Source organism: Corapipo altera, unplaced genomic scaffold, assembly GCF_003945725.1.
Source record: "Corapipo altera isolate COAL_440 unplaced genomic scaffold, ASM394572v1 128, whole genome shotgun sequence".
NCBI lineage: Eukaryota > Metazoa > Chordata > Aves > Passeriformes > Pipridae > Corapipo > Corapipo altera.
This window is the reverse complement of record NW_020885061.1, coordinates 331156-349438: the sequence shown is the minus strand read 5'-3', so window position 1 is coordinate 349438 and position 18283 is coordinate 331156. Positions and strand designations below refer to the sequence as shown.

General features: G+C 44.5%; 1 protein-coding gene and 1 long non-coding RNA gene across 4 annotated transcripts; both read left to right on the top strand.

The window, feature by feature from the left end:
- Positions 1–14: 14 nt before the first annotated feature.
- LOC113959753 lies at positions 15–569 on the top strand. Its single transcript, XR_003531916.1, has 2 exons — positions 15–117; positions 447–569. It is a non-coding gene; the product is annotated as an uncharacterized LOC113959753 (long non-coding RNA).
- A 783-nt stretch (positions 570–1352) lies between these two features.
- Positions 1353–18215, top strand: POLE2 (DNA polymerase epsilon 2, accessory subunit). 3 transcript variants are annotated; one of them, XM_027668974.1, is made up of 19 exons: positions 1353–1459; positions 5082–5182; positions 6628–6703; positions 7710–7787; positions 8533–8626; positions 9009–9083; positions 9340–9423; positions 9917–9973; positions 10376–10424; positions 11361–11433; positions 11904–12076; positions 13670–13759; positions 13947–14001; positions 14323–14382; positions 14465–14542; positions 14931–15039; positions 16914–17090; positions 17203–17270; positions 18058–18178. In XM_027668974.1, the coding sequence occupies exons 3-19, from the start codon at positions 6639–6641 to the stop codon at positions 18074–18076; spliced, it is 1404 nt and encodes a 467-aa protein (XP_027524775.1). In that variant the 5' UTR covers positions 1353–1459; positions 5082–5182; positions 6628–6638; the 3' UTR covers positions 18077–18178. The 3 variants fall into 3 exon arrangements, with proteins under 3 accessions (XP_027524775.1, XP_027524773.1, XP_027524774.1); XM_027668972.1 differs by lacking the exon at positions 1353–1459 and adding an exon at positions 3321–3417 and having other exon boundaries at positions 18058–18215; XM_027668973.1 differs by lacking the exons at positions 1353–1459; positions 5082–5182; positions 6628–6703 and adding an exon at positions 6733–6844.
- Positions 18216–18283: the final 68 nt, after the last annotated feature.

The window sequence follows — 18283 nt, the reverse complement described above, 5'->3', positions numbered from 1 at the left end:
CGCCGCTCGGCCCCGCCGCGGGTCCGGAGCGGGACGGGCGGCGAGAGCGGCGCTGCCCCTGCCCTGGGCATCGGGGACCGTGTGAGGGTTAGGGCTTAATAAAGCCTCCGGGAGGATGTGAGTAAAGACCACGAGAGGAGGAAAAAGGCAGCGAGAACAGGAGGGCTAAACATAAACCCGGAGTAAGAAGAGAAAGAAGAGCTGGATCTCAGCATGAGTCAGGACAGGGGGGGAATGGCTTCGCACTGGCAGAGAGTAGGTTTAGATGGAATACTGGGAAGGAATTCCTGGCTGTGAGGGTGGGGACGCCCAGAGAAGCTGTGGCTGCCCCTGGATCCCTGGAAGTGTCCAAGGGCAGCTTGTTCGGGGCTTGGAGCAACTTGGGATAGTGGGAGAGCATGGAATGGGGTGAGTTTTTACGTCCCTTCCAACCCAAACCATTCCAGGATTCTGTCGTAAGACAACCACAGCAGAACTCCCTGTCTCTCTGAAGGTGCGACAAGCTACACTCCTGCCGGAAATAGCACCTATGAAATAGTAGCTGTTATTAATGAAACAGTTGTACAGTACTTCCAACGCTGCCCATCCAGTTCTTACGCTGTTACATCCACAACCCAGTGAATTCCTACTGAACTGCGGAATTAATGGAATCCAAAATAAAACAGGTACAGTGCTTCAAAAAGAGTAGAGTCGAGCTTGCGAGAAATTATTTCTTTAGCATCTTGTAAAAGGGCACCAGAACATTTTTGTAAAGATTTTCTTGTGGAAGTGGGGTATGTACTTTCTCAGCTGGATCTAGGAGGGAAGACTAAACTGATAATATTAATCACAGAATCATAAAACATCCTGAGTTGGAAGGGACCCACAAAGATCATTGAATCCAACCCTCAGCCCTACACAGGACCATTCCCAAGAGTCACACCCTGTGCCCCAGAGGATCATCCAAACCCTCCTGGAGCTCTGGCAGCCTTGGGGCCGTGCCCACTGCCCTGGGGAGCCTGGGCAGTGCCAACCACCCTCTGGGGGAAGAACCTTTTCCTGAGATCCAACCTAAAACTCCCCTGACACAGTTCCAGCCCTTCCCTCAGGTCCTGTCACTGGTGATAGAGAGATCAGTGCCTGTCCCAAACTTTTAAAATGAAACCATGTACTGACAGTGCATTTGGGATGGTGGTTAAAATGCAGGAGTCAGCATTTAGAGTTAAAAAAAAACATGAGTAACAGGGAAACTTATCCACAGATCAATAGGTCAGGTAGAACTGCAATGTGCTGTATCAGGAGATGTGCACAGAGGTTTTGCAAGCAGTGACAGACATGAAAATGAGCTGTTTGTCTTGTTTGGTGTTACAAAATAATTCTGTGGATCCAGGTAGATGTGCTGACTGATTGTGGACCATTGGGATCTCTCCGCTGGGTAGCTGCTCTCCAGGACCTGTGATGTCCAACAAAGCCATGGCAGGTGACAGAGACAAGGAGCTGGGAATGGCTTCCAGACCTCCAGACAGATGGCTCAGTGAAACACAAGCCTGCAGCTCACACTGGAATACTTTTACATCTCTGGTGGGAGGCTCCAGGCAACCTAAGAGAATCCCAAATACAGCAGGATGCTGTAGGAGTGTGCTTTATATTCCCCACTTGGTCAGAGCTTTAAAGAAAACTATTCCTGGCTGAGAGGCACATCCCTTCTCCAGGTGCACCTTCCTTCTTGAGGCGAGACATGAGCCGAACGGCACAATCAGGTTTTCTTAGAAGGAGAATAAGCAGTAATTTTAGCAAATGGAAGTACTTATGTAAGGATTGGGTTCGTAATTTGCACCCATCTGTGTGCCTGCGATGAAAAATAGATCATATTTCCTACCAAAATAGCTGAGACCTGTCAGATGGCAGCTTTTTGTCTGAAGAGAGTAGCTGCATCTTCACCTATGAGCTCGCTCCCCGATGAGGAAGAGTGGTTATAAATTATGCAGTTGAGAATGGACTGCAGAAAATAGCTGTCTTTAAATCCCTGCAGACTTTTGAACAAGGAACTTTCTTTCAGAGTTGCTTTGTGAGCCTTCTGTGAGATCAAACTGTACTTACTTTGAAAGACAGGGATGAGTGTTTGACTGAAACGTGTTTTTCATCTGGGGAGAAAGCAGCTGCCCTATAAGACTGGAACTGTGGCTGCCCCTGGATCCCTGGAAGTGTCCAAGGCCAGGTGGGACAGGGCTTGGAGCAACCTGGGCTAGTGGAAGGTGTCCCTGCCCATGGCAGGGGGTGGAATGAGATGGGCTTTAAAGTCCCTTCCAACCCAGACCATTCTAATCCATGATTCCATGTAAAAACAGCCCTGGAGACCATCCTGTGCTTGTCGGCCAAGACAGACCCAGTGGAAGGGGTCTCTGGCCAGTGTCTGATTAAAGGTGAGAACAGGAGAAAACAAGGCTCCACCCTAGGAGCACAAGAAAGACCAATTCACAGCTGGACTTATTTGATGGATGTTTTGTGGCAGGTAAATGTGGGGCTGGAGAGACTGGACAGGTGAATCTGGACTACTGGAGGTGCAGTGCAACCTGTGCTGGGCCTACAGGGAAAGAGGAGGGGGCAGCAGTGGTGTGAGCTGTAAGGCACCTGTAAGGCAACAAATAATAATACCGAGGGTAATTGCATTGAGTAACTTGTGTCAGCTGCAGCGAGTGTGTTTCACGGAAAAATGGAACGCTTTAGGTTGAAAAAACTGCCTAAGATCATCAAGTCATTCCTCCCCCCAGCACTGCCAAGGCCACCACTGACCCACGTCCCCAAGTGTCACATCCACATGGCTTTTAAATCCCTCCAGGGTTGGGGACTCCAGCACTGCCCTGGGCAGCTGTGCCAGGGCTGGACAACCCTTTCCGTGTGGAAATTTCCCCCAGTATCCAATCTACCGGCACAACTTGAGGCCGTTCCCTCTCCTCCTGTGCCTTGTTCCCTGGGAGCAGAGCCCGACCCCCCTTGGGTCCCCCCTCCTGTCAGGGGGTTGCAGAGCCAGAAGGTCTCCCCTGAGCCTCCTTTGCTCCAGGCTGAGCCCCCCCAGCTCCCTCAGCCGCTCCTGCTGCTCCAGCCCCTTCCCAGCTCCATTCCCTTCCCTGCACACGCTCCAGCCCCTCCGTGTCTCTCTCGTCCTGAGGGGCCCAGAACTGGACACGGCACTGGAGGTGCCTCAGCCCTGCCCAGCACAGGGCTCGGTCCCTTGGTGCAGTGCCCACACCGCTGCTGGCACACCCGGGGTCTCTCCCCGCGGCCCAGCGGGGCCGTCCCGGGGCTCCTCCCGGCGAGGCCGGGCCAGGGCGGCGGGGGCGGCTCCGCCGCGTTTGGCGCCAAGGCCGCCATGGAGCCGGAGCGGCTGCGGCGCCGCCTCAGCTCCGCGTTCCGCCTGCGGGGGCTCCTGCTGCGGCCGTGAGTACCCGCGGGCAGCCGGGGCCGCTCCGGTGCCCGCTCCGGTGCCCGCTCCGCCCGCCGGGATCATCCCCCCGCGGGGCTCAGGCCCAGGGGCCGGGGCTGTGGGATGGGGTCGGGGCAGCTCCGCACCCCCCGCATCCCCTCCTCGGGACGTGATGATGCCTTTCCCCCCTCTTCATCTCCCCTCTGGAATCTCCTCCAGAGCCCTGTCGTTTCTCCTTTCCTGCTGCTGTGGGCCTCTTCCGTGCCTCTGTCCCTGCCTCCCACCCATGACCCGACCCACTGCGGCGCCCCCGCTGTGGGTACCACCAAAGACCTGCCCGTGTTCCCCTTTGGAGCCCTCCCTGATGCCGGTGCTGGGTGTTTGGTTGGGTTGGATTGTCTGATACTCTGCCTGACAACTCCGGGATCTCTTTCCCAAGTTGCACTTGCCAGTCCTGTGTTCAGCACCCCCTGCTAGGAAAAGAAATAGTACTTCCAAAGGAGGAAATGGCATTCCCAAAGACAGAAATGGTATTTCCAAAGGAGAAAATGGCATTTCCAAAGGCAGGAATGGTATATTTCTAGATATTATAATGTGTGTTTTTTAGAGATGGCAAGTCAGTTAAAAGTGGTTCCTGCTTGCAGTGGAAGGTGTCATGATTTATAGGACAGCCAGGGGCTCCATTGCTCCTATTTTCCCTTTCTGTTTCATGTGTTAATATTGGTTCCGTTTTGTTTCTGTTGTGGCTGGGATGTGATTATTTTGGACACTGTCCTGGTACTTTCATTAGCAAGGAGTCCAAGTCCAGAACTCCTGACTCCAGGGTTCCATGAACCGAGACATTTTGAAGATCAGGCTGATAAACAAAACACCACGTTGGTTGGCCAGCAGATGACATTGATAAGAAAATTGTCATCTTTAACTACAAGACTGTAGTCTAAGGATAAGGGAAGAAACAGATTTCTAATTCTTGTGCTATTTAGAATTAAAATAATTCCAATCCCAGAGATACTGATAAACTGGAGGGGGTCCTGCAGAATCTGTGAAGGTGGTCGTGGGTTGGAAGCTGTGGTGTGTAAGGGAAGTAGGAAGAGCTGTGCTGCATCCAGGTGTGGGGCTTCCAGCATCAGAAGGATGTGGAGCTGCTGGAGCAAGTCCAGAGGAGGTCATGGAGATGCTCCAAGGGCTGAAGCCCCTTTGCTCTGGAGCCAGGCTGGGAGAGCTGGGGGTGTTCACCTGGAGAAGGGAAGGCTCCAGGGAGAGCTGAGAGCCCCTTCCAGGGCCTAAAGGGGCTCCAGGAGAGCTGGAGAGGGACTTTGGACAAGGGATGGAGGGACAGGACAAAGGGGAATGGCTCACTGGAGATACTCGAGGTTTGGCTCCATGAGGCCCTGCTTTCAGTAGGAGGTTGGACCAGATGGCCTCCAGAGGTCACTTCCAACATGGGCTTAAATGTATGGAGCTGAGATTCTCCATATCCCCTTCTTGTCCTCAATGTTTTCAATCCCAATGAGTTTTTTCTTCGACTTAAAGTAGTGCACTATTACCAGTTCTAATTATTTCTACTTTTTTAAACCACAAGCCGTGTAGTGATGATGTGCACAGCTGCCAAAATCAGCACAGCTTGTATAAACTCTGGAATAATTATTGCTTTTTGTTCTTTCTCCACTGGAATTAGGGATGCTCTGAAGTATCTCACTGAAGCTTTTCAGTCCATCAGTGAAGTAGAACTCGACGATGCAATTGAAAATGTCATCGATGCTGTTGAAAAACAGCCATGTGAGTAAACAATTCCTTTTTCTTAGGCAAGTTTATCTGGCACTCAGGATGTTATTTAGACAAAGGCAGAGGCAGAGTTACTGGCAGCAGAGGCACTCAGGTGTCATTGTAGTATAACGGATTGACTGAGATAAATGTGTTTGTTGACAATTTGTTTTGTTAAATACTGAAGTTTGCAGCGTCAGCAGAAGACATTTATGCCATTTAAAAAGTTGGCAGCCTGGTACGTTCCTGACTTTTCCAAAAGTGGTAAAATTTTTCAATGCCAGTTACTGAAAGTTTGTATGGACATCTTTGTACTTGAAACTATCATTTTAAATATTAAAATGGAGAGAAACTATTCACAAGAGCACGGAGTGACAGGACAAGACACAATGGCTCCAAATTGCAAGAGAGTAGATTTGGATTGGATATTGGGAAGGAATTGTTGGCTGGGAGGGTGGGGAGAGGCTGACACAGGTTGCCCAGAGAAGCTGTGGCTGCCCCTGGATCCCTGGAAGTGTCCAAGGCCAGGTTGGACAGGGCTTGGAGCAACCTGGGCTAGTGGAAGGTGTCCCTGCCCATGGCAGGGGGTGGCACTGGATGGGCTTTGAGGTCCTTTCCAACCCAAACCATTTTGGGATTCTATGAGAAAATAACCCAAAAAAATAACGAGAAATTAATTCACTCCTTATTCAGTAATCTGGGCCCAGAAAAGGGTTGCTGAGAGGTGTGATCTGAGGGGTCTGGCAGCACAAAACAGGAGCTGTAGCAGCTTTAATTAAAGGATGTGACTGACAGAGGATGCCTGACACGTGTGTTTACTGATCAGAGCTTATGAGAACTAGGAAACATGGGCTCACTTCCAGTTTTTGGCCAAGGAGATTCAAATCCATATAAATATGATCTAAAATAAAACCCAGGCCTTAGGTGAGTTCAGGAAACCTATTTATAGCCTATCCTATTTATACCTAATTAAATCCAGAGGGGCACATGCTTGTTCTATTAGAGTTCAGAAATGTTTTTAATTTCAATTGTCAGTTTAAATCCACGAAGACAACAATGTGCCTGTCTCCAAAATTGTGTTGGAATACTTCCTTATGACAGCAATCCATGTGATAATGTTCTGGAACAAAATTAACCTCCAGAATGTGAAAGCTCCACTCTTAACACATTTGTAGTGTATTTGGCAGCTTTGCATAAACTATAATTGTCTTGTTCTCCATGTTTAGGGAATCAATGGTGGGCACAGTGTGTTTTTTGCTACGAGTGTGTCCTTTTGGTGACAATATTAAGAGATCCATTTGTAAACACCGTGTGTCCTTAGCTTACAGAAAATGTGCTTATTTGTGTAATAGATTCCTCTGACAAGACTCAGCCATTCGTTGTAAAATATTTGAGACCCACTTCCTCGGTGCATTCCACGGGCTGCAGCTGTTGTAATCCTTGGAAATTTTTCTTTCCAGTGTCATCCAACATGATTGAACAATCCACAGTGGAAACAGCAGTCCAGGAATGCAGCCGGGCACCGGATGAAACCATGTGCGGTGACACTTGGGTTGTTTTATTCGGGGTTTGTGGGTGTGCATCTCCTTTTTTTCTCCTCAGGAAATAAATGTCAGGCGTTTTCTGCGGTGCTGCACGTGCAGTAATTGCTTTTGTGCTTTTGCCTCCCCGGTGCAGGTTTGTAATGTTCCTCCTCAGAGGGTTTGTTCTCGTGGATTGGCCTCTGGGGAATTCTAAATACAATCTGATGTTCTGGAATTCAAATGCTGTGGTTGTGTGTTCCGTGTGGCACAGGTTGAATATTAACCAACACTTCTGTTCATGTCTTTATTTGCTTTTCTCTAGGTGAAAATTATCTCAGGTTATCTTCGGGCCTTTCTTGTCTGAGAGCACCTTGAAAAGTTTTCCTCCCTGGTGCTTGTTCCTGCTTTTTTGTGTAGTTTTCTGAAACCCTGATTGATTTTCCCTCTCTGATAACGAGCTGTGGAGCAATTACTGCAGTTCCTGAGAACTTTGGGATGGTGATGAATGTGTTTCCTTTAGTGTTTATGTTGTATTGACATTGCAATGCAAAGCATGAAAAGAACTGGTTGGCTGGGCGTGTCAGTTGGATGCTGTCATCCCACAGCCCCTCAAGGTGGAGGAAATTTGGGTTTAACTTTTCTCCTTGTCGTTGGAACCTTTATGATGCAGATGGTTTGAGCCTGACTTTTCTTTGTGGTGCTTTTTATACTTCAGAGGAATCTGCGTGCACAGATTCTCAGTGTCCTGAAGGGAAAAGCTCTTACAGATCACAAGGACAACTCTCTTTAATTATTTAATTAGAAGATGCAGTTGTATCCAGTGGATGCAGGGAAAAACAGAACATAAAGTAGAAAGATGCAGGAGAAATGGTGATAACACAGGGTGACAGCAAACAAAGCAAATGTCATTTTATTCAACATATTTGTTACTGTTTGTTTCATCCACTTCATCGAATCACAGAAGGGTTTGGCTTGGAAAATAGTGTTCAAGTAATGCTGTAAATGAATTCTTGTTTCAGAGAAAATGTTTTCAACATTATTGGAGCCTTTGACATTCCACGTTATATTTATAATGCAGAAAGGAAGAAGTTTCTACCGTAAGTCTTCCATGTTTTAAGTTTCAATTACTTCTTGCTTTAAGAAAAAAAAAAAGCCTCTATTTCTATAAGGTTTGAAGTCTGTTTTTAATCTTTCCCTCGTGGGTCTGTTCACCTCAAGCCTGAGTGAGAAAGGTAGTAAATGTTTCAAACCATAAACCATGTTTATGCCATCTAATGAATAAAAAAGACAGTAAGGCTGAGGACATACATCACTAAACGTAGCTTGGGCTTGTTTTTTTCTTGCATTTGGCTGTTTAAATTTTTTTTTTTTAATAAATTTGGTCTGTCTGTTGGGTGTATTTATTTCTTAGCCTGTACCTTGCAGCTCCCTGAAGCCCTGGGGGATTTCTAGGGAGAACTCCAAATGCTAAAACAAAAAGAAAAATGAGGAGCAGCTGGTGATTCTGGAGGCTGGAGAAACCTGAGGAACAATACTCTTGTTCATGGCCACTTAAAAGGCATAACTGCTTTTTAGAAAAAAAAAAATGGATTTCTGCAGAGGCCCATTTGGGTGGAAAGATAAATCTCAAGGCCTGGGAGTTAGCAGGAAGGGAAATGGATGTAGCCTTCAAAATACAGGAACACAGGATCCAGAGCAGGAATGTTCCTCGTGGAGTAACTAAATCACGCAGCAGTGTTTGTAGCTTTCTCAGCCTCCCAGAACTTTTAGATCAATAAGTAATTTTCGTGGGTGGAATGTGCCTTTTTGTTTAAAGCCTTGACTGTGTTGAACTCCTTGCAGTCTGTCAATGACCAACCTCCCTGCACCGAGTTTGTTTGGGACTGCCAGAGATAAAGCAGAGCTGTTCCGGGAGCGCTACTCCATCCTACAGCAGGTCAGGAGACACTGCCTTCCTGTGAGCAGCACAGGTGTCCTCTGGGATATATCCTAAATCCTCCTTTGCCAAAAATACACTGTGCTATTGCACCTCTTTGCCTCGTGGTTTCACATAAACTCCCTTCCCTCCTGGTTGTCAGAAATAACTTATTTCAGAGACCGTCACATTTTTTTTCGGCTTATAGTCTTATTATCCAGTGTTATTGATCATCTATTTCTTGGAAGCAAATTCTTGTCAGAAGAACTGATTAATTAAAAATTGCTGGTTAAAATAGAGTAAGAACTTTCTGAAGTAGTTTGCATAGTGATTGTAGTGAACTGGCTTTTTGACACTGCTCATTTGTTTTTAAACTGAATTACTTCAATTTTGGTGCCTGCAGAGGACTCACAGACACGAGTTGTTCACTCCCTCACCAATTGTGGCTCACCCTGATGACAGCAAGAGCAAATTCCAGGTAAAAAAATCGTGTTCTTTTCAGTTTTAATCCAGTTTTAAGCAAAATAATCCTGGCAGCCTTTACTGGAAGTCTTTTCCTAAACTGTGCTACCTTCAGACACGTGCCCCTGATTTTTCTAATGAGCCTGTATCCTCTCATAGCTCATCTGTGTGTTTATGTAAAACATGTGCTGAGTGGTGCCTTGTCTTGCTTAAGAACAGGCACCTGGAGGGTTTGATTTAGTTCTGATTTGATTCTTTGCCTTTGGTTCCAGCTGAAGACTGTAGAAACTCTCCTGGGCAATACAGCCAGAGTGGGAGAAGTGATTGTGCTTGGGATGATCACTCAGCTTAAGGAGGTGAGCTCCTTCCTCCTTTTATTTGTGAGTTACAATATGCCAGAAAATGAGAACACCTAAATGTCTCACCACTGGATCCATTCCAATGGACTTTTCCACGAGCAGTTGGTGCCGGTGTGAGAGGGGAAAATGTCTTTGTCTTCTCACTGCAGAATTTTGTAATGCTTTATGTCAGCAACCAGAACCAGTCAGAACTTTTAGGCTTGGCCCTTCCTGAAGGGCTGGAGCTTCCAGTGACTGTGTTTGGACTTGGCATTTCCTTGGACTGTGATTTTAAGGGAGGGAGGCACCAGCAGTCCCAAGTGCAGCAGCTCAAAGGGAACCTGCTGAGATACACTCACTATAAACTACATTATTTTCAGTTCTGCCAGTGTGTTCTAAGCTTACAATATTAAACCCAGCCAAATTCTTTGTAAATACTGACTGATAGATGCCTCTCGTGGAAGCATTTATGTGTTTGGGTGTATTTTGCTTTATTAAATCTGCTTTTTAGGGGAAATATTTTCTAGAAGACCCCACAGGAGTCGTCCAGCTGGACCTCAGTAAAGCAATATCCTTTTTCTGTGATGGAAGAGCTGAAGGAATTTCCTGTAGACCTGCAGAATTTTAAATTGAATAGTAAATCAATACTGACCATTAAAAATTATATATTGAGAATTGCAGCACTCTCTTTCTCTCCTTTGTTTCAAATTCCTTGGCTGCTGCAGCTCCCTGCCCTTTCTCCTAGGACAAGGTCAGTATTCCTCCTAGTGGAAGCAGAGCCTGTTCCTGGTTTTGGGCTCTTTATGGACTTACCTGCTCAGATCCCAGGGAATTTCCAGGCTCTTCAGCCAGCCTGTGAACTTTCAGTAGCATCCAAATACATTACACCAGCTGCAAAGCAGATTTTGGCTAAAAAACCTACTTTAAGAGTCCTGATCTAAGAAAAATACATTCCTTAACCTCCCTGCACCAGTTCCACAGTGGGTTATATACTGAATCCTGCTTTGTTCTGGCAGAAGGTAAAGCAGAGGGGATTGTTTTTAGCTTGTGATAAATTATTCTGTTCAGGCTGTCACTGCCAGATGTGGCTGAACAGACAAGTCTCGTGTTGACAAGGCTTGACCATGAGTGAGTCTGTGGCTGAGATTTTTGGCCATAAACCTGTTACTTTGTGGGGTCTGGAGGCAGAGAGCAGGAATTTGAGGGTTTCAGGGTGTTGGGGGGGATGTGAGTACCTGTAGCAGCTTTGAGGGTTGGCCTCAGCCTGGCTCCAGCGTTGGAGGAGTTATGACTGGATTGGGAAGATAAACTAGAATATCCAAACAGTGTGATTTAACAGTCTGAAAATGCTGCTTTGTGTTGGCACAGCTTGGTCCTTCAAAGGCTTTAAAGAGTCTTCTCCTTAAGATGATGTCGGGCTTTGCAGTCTGGGAGCCTTGTTCTGGCACAAAAATGGCTATTCCTGTTTGTGGAATATTCCTCTGTGCAGTATGCACACTCTCAGTCTGTTTTCTAGTGTGTTCTGTGTTTAAAATTTAGAGAGTGAATAGAAGTTGGGAGCACAAATGATAGTGGGGACAAGTGTCACCCTGTTCCTTCTAAAAGGTGGGACAATCCTTGAGACAAAGTGCATTTGATGGGAGCTCTTCCAGGGCAGGGTCAGCAGAAATGATACCTGTTCCCCTGTGTTCTGCCTTGGGTTGAGGGGGTTGTTTTTGTGGCTGTGCAGCAAAATCCATCCAGAGAAGTATGTGGGGTTAACAAAACACTCGGTTTCTTGCTCAGCCTGTTTTCCAGCCAGAACCTTCCGTGGCCTGGTTCTGGTGCTATCACAGGAGGGATTGATGGAGGCTGGGAATAGCTGTGCAGCACAGCTGCCAACCCTCTGACTAATGTCTAGGACATGGTGCTGTTAGAAAGACTAAAGGTTATTTTGCTGTTCCAAAATCTCTTAGGTTGGTACGAGGATGAAGTTTTTCATGTGAACGCTTTTGGATTTCCGCCCACTGAGCCTTCTGCTACCACGAGGTATAAAACTGACTTTTGGCAGCCTCACTCCTTATTTTCTTCAGGGTTTCTAAGTAAGATCATTATTATTTTAAAATTTCTGTGACATTCAAGTATGTTATTTGTCCTCCTCCCCGAATGCTTCAAAATAAATACAGTTTTAAGGAAGCAATTCTGGGACTTTCTGCTCTGCTTGGACCAGCACTAAAGCTTGGAGTGTTGGCAGAAAAACCCTTCCAGAGGCCTTTGGGCTCTGCATATTAATTGAAATTGGGATCTGAGCCCTTCTCAGTTGCAAAACTAGGGAATTGTTACATGGGAATAACAAATTCCTTGTTCCTTGAAGAGTGGATCATAGAATCCCAGAATGGTCTAGTGGAAGGTGTCCCTGCCCATGGCAGGGGGTTGGAATGAGATGAGCTTTAAGATCCCTTCCAACCCAAACCATTCTGGGATTCTGTGAGCCTAATTTGAATATCTCAATGATGTAGAGCCTTCTATGGGAACATAAACTTCTTTGGAGGCCCCTCTTCATCGTCAGTAAAGGCTTCTGCCAAACTAAAGCAGCTGGAGGAAGAAAATGAAGATGCCATGTTTGTGTTTCTTTCTGATGTGTGGCTGGACCAAGCAGAAGTGCTGGAAAAGCTTCACATGATGTTTTCAGGTGGGTGAGAATTGCTTTGACTCTAAACCTTGTTTTCATCATTTGTTTTCATAAATTCATAGTACTAACATTGCTTTGGCCCACACCCATTTTATGTGCTGTGACAAGAACGTTTCTCTTGCTCCTGAAAGTTCTTCCTAGGCTTAGTTTTAAGAAAACTCTTATTTCAGAGAGATGAGCACTGCTTCCCACTGCCAGAGGGCAGGGTTAGGTGGGATGTTGGGAAGGAATTCCTGGCTGAGAGGGTGGGGAGAGGCTGACACAGGTTGCCCAGAGAAGCTGTGGCTGCCCCTGGATCCCTGGAAGTGTCCAAGGCCAGGTTGGATGGGTCTTGGAGCAACGTGGGCTAGTGGGAAGTGTCCCTGCCCATGGCAGGGGGTTAGAACTGGATGAGCTTTAAGATCCCTTCCCACCTAAACCATTCCATGATTCTGTGAGTAGAAATGTTGACAACACTGGGATAACAAAGCATCTGTGAATTGCTTCTCTGTATTCCAGAGCAGTTTAGGAACAGCTTGTCCTGTCAGCCTTAGATAGAATGGAAGTGTGAGAGGGTGGGTGTTTTAAAAATAAACAACATGAAATTAAGGGTGGGAAAACTGCTCCTCACCTAAAGAGAACTGGACACAAATTAACACACTCATCCAGAAGTTACAAAACCAGTTCAGGATCTGGATCAGAGCTGGCAAATCCTTGAAGCAGAGGATTGGACCTGATCCAAGATTTCAGGTGCCAGGGTGATAAAAAGGACTCTTGTCGGTGAGATTCGTGTGCTGAACTCACCCAGCAAAGATGCAGACACTGCATTTCCTATTTCAGGATTTTAATAGGCAAGTGATTACCTTCATAATTATAACCTAAGAGGAATAGCTGAGTGGAATAGCAAGGAAAATATTGATGAGCCGTTTCTCTGGCATAAGCAATTCTGTTCTATTTACCAACCCGACTGAAAACCACTGAAGTAAATCCAAGTCTGGTCCTGCATGTGAGGAAAATGGAGAGTAACTGGGATGTGAGATGAATGCCTGAGTAGATGTTTCTATTTTTATTTTAGGGATGGGAATCAGGTTTCTTCTTTCACCCATTGCTCTGAAGCCTTGTGTTTCTGGGTGATTAGGGAGATTGTCAGGATTCATCAGATCCTTAAACTACTCAGGCAATTCCAGTTGCTGTTGCTTTATAATGCCAAAGAATGAATTAAATATTGGTAGAGCCTTGAATTAGAGTGATCATGGAGGTTAATAGCAATCTATTGCTGCCTACTTGATGTTTCTCTCTTTAAGGAACTAGTACATTTTATAATTGTATTATTTATCATATTGCATGTTGTATTATTCTCTGGACTGGGTCAGCAGTTGGATACACAAAAACAATGTTGAGACTGGGCTCCCTTGAAGTGGCATTTGTACATTGTCATCACCCTTTTTTCAGCTAAAACCAGCCTGTATCAAGCAAATAGTTCATGTGTATTTATAGCAGCAGAGCTTGAAGTGCCGTTTCAGTTTCTGCCTTTCATGGAAGGGGCTGGAAGCTGAGTGCTGGAAGATACCAAAGTGAATGGAATATAGTCACAGATCCTCTTTTTTTTCCCAGGTTATTCCTCTGCACCTCCCACCTGCTTTTTCTTCTGTGGAAATTTTTCATCGGCGCCATATGGAAAAAATCAAATTCAGTCACTGAAAGGTAGGGAAGTCTCTGTGAACAGTCAGACATGTGCACTAAATTAAAATAATGATGGCAAACAAAGGAAGAGAGCAGAAAATAAACCCTTATTTTCTAAGTGACACATTTTTAATGCACTTGGAGGGGTGATTCATACGACGTGTGTGTTTATTATCTAACCAGGTGTTCTGTTTTTTCCTGGCTCCAGGTTCTTTGAAGGCCCTTGCAGATATTATATGTGAACACCCCAGCATTCATAAAAGGTACAGAGCAAAGGGAATGATGTTTATTTTGTGAAACCTTTTAATTACTTCAGGATAGTAAGAGATAACCTTATTTTCTCTTTACTGTGAACCAGCTGTGATCAGATAACGATCTGGTTTTGTAACAGGCCTGCAAGTTTGTTTTGGGAGCAGTGTGAGGCTTTGATTTTTATCTGAAATAGCTGGGGCATGGAAACTGCTAATGAGGGAGCCCAGGTCTCTCCCTGGAATATTTTTTTCTGGCTCCTGATCTTTGAATTCCTAGCATTAGACCTGCTTTCTAGAGTCTGTGTAAAAGTGATACCTTTTCACTTTTTGCAGTAGTCGATTTGTGTTTGTCCCTGGCCCTGAAGACCCTGGTCCTGGTTCTATTTTACCAAGGTCAGTTTGCTCAAGAATTTGGAGTTAAATAGTTAAAGAAGGGAAGAATTTTTGTTGATCCATCTGCTGCTATTTATTTTAGACCTCCCCTGGCTGAAAATATTACTCAGGAATTCAGACAGCTGGTGCCATTTTCAGTTTTCACCACAAATCCTTGCAGGTAACGGTGCAAGTGCTATTTTTATTTATTTGTTTATTTTACTAAATGACTGATCTATGTAATTTTCAAAACCTACAAATTTTGCAAAAATTGGTCTTAAATTTGTCAAACTAATAGGATTCTTCACATGCATGAATTGTAACTAGTTCTAAATACATTAAGACATAAATAAATCAGTGATGAAAGGCAATAGAGCTAGAAGTTTGACAGTGCTATAAAAATCCTGCTCAAAAGCATCAGGTCTTTCTGAATCTGGAGGAAATGAAGGGAAGGTGGGTAAATATTATTTTAATTCAAATGTGCTGTATTAGAGGGAGATCAACTTTATGATGCAGCTCCCTAGTTTTTAGGTTCATCTTATTTAATTTCATTACTGTTTTCCACTTAGGATTCAATACTGCACCCAAGAAATTATTATCTTTCGTGAAGATTTGGTCAACAAAATGTGCAGAAACTGTGTCAGGTTCCCCAGCAGCAACATGGACATTCCCAACCACGTGAGTGAGTCATGGTGTTGAGCACATTTTGCCAAGATTTTTGATCTCTTTGTTGATCAGCAGGTCTGGATTTTGGGTGCTCTGATCCTCATTCTCACGACACATTGCAAGAGGAACCCAGAGGGACTGCAAGGAGGATCTATACGTTTAGTATTTTTACTTTTCTTTACATTTTGACAGTAAAATATCTCAAACCATGATACTTTCAGGTGGTATTGAGTCATTCTGTCACACTGCAGGTGCCCTTGAACACAAAACTTCCTGGCAGCCAATTTTCTGTGCACCAACCATGAATGTCTACCAAGAAACATGGATTCCTAAAGGCAAAGTTGAATACAAATTATTTTTTTTGGAGATTTGATTGGTTATCCAGTGCCATTTGCAGTAAAGCAGCATGTCACTTTTCAAAAAATTCACCTGCTTGTTTTGTCTTCTCACTTGAAGTCTTAATCCTGCTTTTTATACATCAGATTATGGCCCTAGTTAATGAACCCTCAGCAGGAGCTGATGGGATTTACTGATATAATTGGATGAGAATGAAGCAGGTAGTACTGGCTTATTGCAGTGATGGATAGAACCTGGTTTTATTTATTTTACAGGTGTTTTTTTTGTTTGTTTGTTTGCTTGACTCAGAAACTTGTTTTAGCTCTTTCTTCCTTCATCACAACAGTGCTCAGTGTCTTTGTGAACCCACAGTGGACAGCGATGTACCTTGATTTTGGTGTGCACATTGGCATTCCTGTCACTTCCCTGTGCTCACTGAGGGCTTCCTTTCCAGGAAGGAATCACGAAAGAAAATGTAGAATTATGTATAGAAACTCTTTCTGCAGATGCTTTTGCATACTCCACTTTTTCTCTGCCTTTTTTGGCCCTCTCACTACTTTTTTTTAATTCAACAGTGTTAAAAAATGAGGGAAATTTTGTTGCTAAGAAAGGAATCGAAATCATTTGGGAATCAAATAATTTCCTCGGTTCAGGGGAAAGACTGTTAAAGCGTGGATTTTGTTGTTAACTAATACTGTAAGGAAAGCCATGGGGGGAAAAAAACAATCTATAAAATGAAATTTATGGCATTGTTGGTACTTCCTGGGCTGGAGGAACAGGTAAGTAGATTTTCTCAGAGAGTCTGAACGATCAAGTAGTTTTGATATCTTCAAATATTACCTGATATGCTTTAAAAAGGACTTTGTGTATCGAAAACCCCCACAATACAAAAATGAAAAGAGCAGCTGAGTGCTGGGGGGGAGCTGCTTCTTTACCCCAGAAATTATTAACAATCAGAGGGAGTCAGATACAAAAAAAAAAAAAAAAAGAAACCATCTTCAAGTGTGGGGGGAGATGGCAGGCCCATGGAACCCCTGGGCCCCCTGGAAGCAGAAGAGCTGGAGGCATTGAGGGGAGTAAGACCAGGGAGAAAGGTGGAGGTGGCTGCCTATTCCCATGGAAGCGGCCCTGAGAGTTGGACAGCACAATGTGGGGGGAAGTTACAGCCCCACAACTGAAGTCTGAGGACTCTGGAGTATTGTGGAGCGTTGGGCCGTTTTTCATGGGACCAGTGAAGCCAACCAGATAATCCCCATGGACACAGCCTGGAGCTGTGTGCAGGTGCACATTCCTTAGTATTTGTGTAGAAAGATGTTTGTGTTATGTGTGAGAAAGTAGAGGTAGAAAAACCTAATAAAAGGCTGCCTGCTGCTCTGAGCAGGCAGACATCCCTTTGTCTCACCATCTTCGTGTGTGTTGTGTGTCTTCTTCCCCCCTTGGACCGGGACCCCTTTGACAGATACCCAGCGACATTCAAGTTCAAAGCTTCTTTATTAACAAGCATTGAAAAAAAACCCAGTTCAAACCAATGATTTCTGTTTCCCTTGCAGTTTGTGAAGACCATTTTGTCCCAGGGCCACCTGACCCCGCTCCCGCTGTACGTCAGCCCCGTGTACTGGGCCTACGACTATTCCCTGAGGGTTTATCCCGTGCCAGACGTGCTGGTCGTGGCGGATAAACACGACCCCTTCACTGTCACCAACACCGACTGCCTCTGCATCAATCCCGTAAGATTCCCTGGGGCCTTCCCGAAATAAAAAGTGCCCTTCCAACGTGTCTCTCACCATCTGTTCAGTGTTTTACTTACACGAGTGTGCTTTGTACGTTTTTCCCTCACAGGGTTCGTTTCCAAGAAGCGGATTTTCGTTCAAGGTGTTCTACCCCTCCAACAAGACAGTTGAAGACAGGTAAATCTATTCACTTTTGCATATAAAATGAAGTGGTTTCTTGTGTTCTGACTTCCTGATTATCAGGAGGAATGCAGAAAATTGATAACATAAAGAGAGGGAGTGTTTTATCAATTTAACTGACTTACGCTTCATACTTAGGCAGGGTAAGAAATCCAAATGTCCAGAAGTAATAAATTGAGAAATTGCAGTCAAATATCAATAATGGGAAGCAGAATCCGGAATTAAAAGGAAAAATGACTGTACTGTATGATTTTTTCAACGATTGAAACCTGATTGGGAAACAGATTTTTTTCTGGGGATGATGCTTGTTACATAACTTAATTAAATTTAGGAACATTCTTGGTTCATTTTGTGATCATCTTCAAGCCCAGAAGCCACTTTCATGCTCTGATTTCACATATTTTTAAATCTGTACTTATTCATTCCAACTGTGGCCTTCCAGTGACTGGAAAAAAGACCAGCTGCAACACCAAAAAGTATTAAAAGTATCAAAGGCCTTACAATGGATGAAAATTTGCCTGTTTGAAATAATGATTATATAACCCCATAGGAAAAGCATAGATTTATCTTGTCTTATTGTTCCTTGCCTTGTTACAGAAGCCTTCCAAGGTAATTAATAATGAATCAGCCCATGCAACCTTTATTTGAATATAAAAAATACCATACTTTAGGTCTTTAAATAGTTTAAAACATTATCAAGTCTTTAATAGAGCAAGACATAGAATGGTATTGTGAACTATCTTTAGGAAAAAAACCCTAAGTATTTTTTTTTTGGTATTTTCAGCAAGCTTCAGGGGCTCTGAATTTCTGCAAGATGGCAAAAAGGGAGTGAGCCCATGTGAAGCCAACTCCAGCTCTTATTTTTTAGATGTCTTGATTTTATGATGTATTATGGACTTTTTATAATAAATGTCAAATTTTGTTTACAAATAAACTTTTACAGGAAAAAACACTGGTGTCAGTTTAGTGTAAAATGTAGAGTCAGAGTCAAGAATTGCCAAAGCATAGAA